This window comes from Charadrius vociferus, unplaced genomic scaffold (assembly GCF_000708025.1).
Source record: "Charadrius vociferus isolate BGI_N301 unplaced genomic scaffold, ASM70802v2 scaffold9, whole genome shotgun sequence".
NCBI lineage: Eukaryota > Metazoa > Chordata > Aves > Charadriiformes > Charadriidae > Charadrius > Charadrius vociferus.
In genome coordinates this window covers 3,297,887-3,300,685 of record NW_009661373.1, presented here as the reverse complement: position 1 = coordinate 3,300,685, position 2,799 = coordinate 3,297,887, and the positions used below count along the sequence as shown (strand labels likewise).

General features: G+C 39.2%; 1 protein-coding gene across 1 annotated transcript in view; it reads right to left on the bottom strand.

The window, feature by feature from the left end:
- Positions 1 to 2,486: 2,486 nt before the first annotated feature.
- SLITRK5 (SLIT and NTRK-like family, member 5) overlaps positions 2,487 to 2,799 on the bottom strand; it is a 2,837-nt gene continuing 2,524 nt past the window's right edge. Inside the window, exon 2 of the mRNA XM_009893840.1 lies at positions 2,487 to 2,796. Within this exon, the coding sequence (XP_009892142.1) occupies positions 2,487 to 2,796 (310 nt within the window). The remainder of the gene's footprint in view (positions 2,797 to 2,799) is intronic.

Genomic DNA, 2,799 nt, shown 5'->3' with positions numbered 1-2,799 from the left:
CCATTTGGAGTGCCTCTACTGAGTTTAAATGGAAGGAGAACCAGGCCACTGGTTTCAGCAATAGTTATAAAGGTGGTATTTCAAAATTCGGGCTCCAAAACTGCACCTCAGGCAGCAACGCTCACACCTCTCACTAGTGTCAATGTCTACAAGTGACTGAGAGCAGTGTACAGAATGTCTCTTTTGACAAAAGAACACTCCTCATATCTGTATTTCAAACTGAAATAACACTCCACTTACTAAACTGTCCAAACTAAATACAGTCATGGGGTTTTTTTTTCCATTTGCTTTTGCTCAGTGTGGGTGGCATAGAGGGAAGAACACATGCCAACAAAACATTTATCTTGAATTCCAAGACACCAGTTATATAGCTTTGTTTTTGTAGAAAGTGACAGATTGTACATGGATAGGAAAAGCAGAATAGAACAGAGTCCTTTTGCAATAAAAGATGTACTAGTGAGCAACTCTGCAAACAATACCAAACATGATAACCTGATGAAGAAAGACAAAACCACATGTGAAATACCACTTACCCTTTTCCATATATTAAAAAACACTTCAGTAATAAACCAAAATGTAAATATAAAACTATCCTATTCAATATGTTGGTGAAACACATATCCCTGTGTTGCCCTCTGACCCATATTATGTATGCTGGTAATTACCGTATGTCATGTTTTGAAAATAGAGAACATACTATGTTTTGCCTAAAAACGTTAGATCTTTCTGATGAGCCATAGTTGCTAGTAAAGAGAATCCAATGTACAAACAGATGACTCTGGCAAGAAATTTTAAACTTCAGATACTCATTACTTCATGGTCTTACATTTGAAATATTTATCAAGTGTTTATTCAGAAATTATTAAAAAATCACATGTGCTGGGATACATATGAGACATAAGCTGTCCCATCTTACAGTGATGCCGTGTTTATGAATATCCTTGCCGTTGCCTGCTGCCCAAAGGGGTAAAGACATTGTATATAGATGTGTACAGTCCATCATTTGGTCTTTCAGGATGCCAGTAAACACGTGGATCTGTACAAGTGCAACTGTACTTGACTGAACAATCAGAAACTGGCTACAACAGTTGTAAAATCATTATATTTTGGTTAACTAATAAAAAAAGAATTAAAAAAGGGGGAAAAAACCCAACTGACAAATCAAAAATGAAACACACTTTTTTCCTGCTAAAATGAATGCCTTCTTCATGTCCCTCACTAGTTTTCCCAACCAGATGCCTAAGCAGGAGGTTGTGAAAAGGTACATTTTTAAATAGAGAAACATGATTTTTTTCTGTTGTGATCAGAATTTATGTCTTAGATTCTCTGTTAAGACTTGGCCGTAATTGGCATTATCTGTAATGATTTAAAAGGTCTTTTTGATACTACATCAGCTTTGGGAAAAAAGCTTTCAATGTAGTGCAACACTTTAAAGCAATCCACAGACTTTGGACCCCATCCTGAAAAAAGAAGAAACACTTAAACATCCCAGTAGTTTTACTTGTAAGAATAGTTCTGCATCCTCTGTTTTAATCTTTTGGGCATTTGACTAAATTTGCTCAATGAGTGAGTCTACGGGACTAGACGCATTGGTAAAGTTGTTCACGTGCTTAAGTGCCTGCAGGATGAAGGCCTAAGCTGGGACTTCTTTCACAAGTAGAGATACTCAAGTGAGTAAGAATTTGCAGGATTAGGCTCTAAAATAGTGAAGGAAAGAGAAATGCTAATGTGCATATAAAAATAGGTGCTACAATAAAATATTTTTTTATATTTCATCAATAAGTTATTTTCACTAACCAGTTATGGATCATATATCTCTGCACTCTTTAATGATTTGTCCACATCTACAGTGATCCTTTTAAAGATCATAATATATTTTTTAATTCAAAAGTCCAGAAAGCATACAAACACATCCTTAAAAAAAGGAAACCTTGTATTAAAGTCGGGGTGTGCTAATCTCTCCATAAAAGCCATTTAGACTCACCCATGGCTAAAAGGGGAAAATGTGCGCTGTACTCTTCAACCAGAAAGAAAACAAAATTAAGCAACGCCTGTACAAAAAGAAAGGAAAGTGACTGTGACTTTTGTACTTGTAACCTGAATATCACCTGACAAGACCATCCTGCCACATTCCCCAAGCACACATGGACACATGCACAACGCCACTGTTGTGCCCAATGTACACAATAGGTGGTTTCCTACTTGCAAACACAGTAAATGAAAAAAAAAAAAGGGAAGAAAAAAACCCCTGAAAAATAAAATCAAATAAACAGCACACCCTTTCAGAATCATTCCCCGAAGCTGAAAAATCCTGTGCCAAGGCACTTCACCCTACAATAAAATGAAATAAAGGAGGAAAAAAGGAGGGAACCGAGGTGGGGCGGGGGGTTGTTTTTAAGTTTAAGTGAAACTTCTAAATTTTAACTAATGCAATTTATCAACTAAAAGTATATCAAAGAAGGGGATGGGGGAGGGGGGGCTGTTTCTCAGAACTGGCTGAATGTGGTCTGTTTTTCCAGCACTTCGAGGTAGTCCGGCTCTGCGTTTAGTTTTGCTTTGAGCTCCAGGTACTCGTTCCTGTTGGGCTCTACATAGACAGTACTCGGGGGGCTGTAGAGCACCGTCTCCCGGAGCCTGCCGTCCCCCGGCCCTGGGTGCAAGTACTGGTGGGCACGCCTAAGGTCATAGTTGGGGGAGTAGGTGTAGGCGGCGGGGAGCTTGGGGTAGTCGGGGAGGGTAGAGCCGGGTGTGCCCAGCGTGGAGGAGGAGGAGTGTTTGTCGGGCTCCAAAATGCCCCTG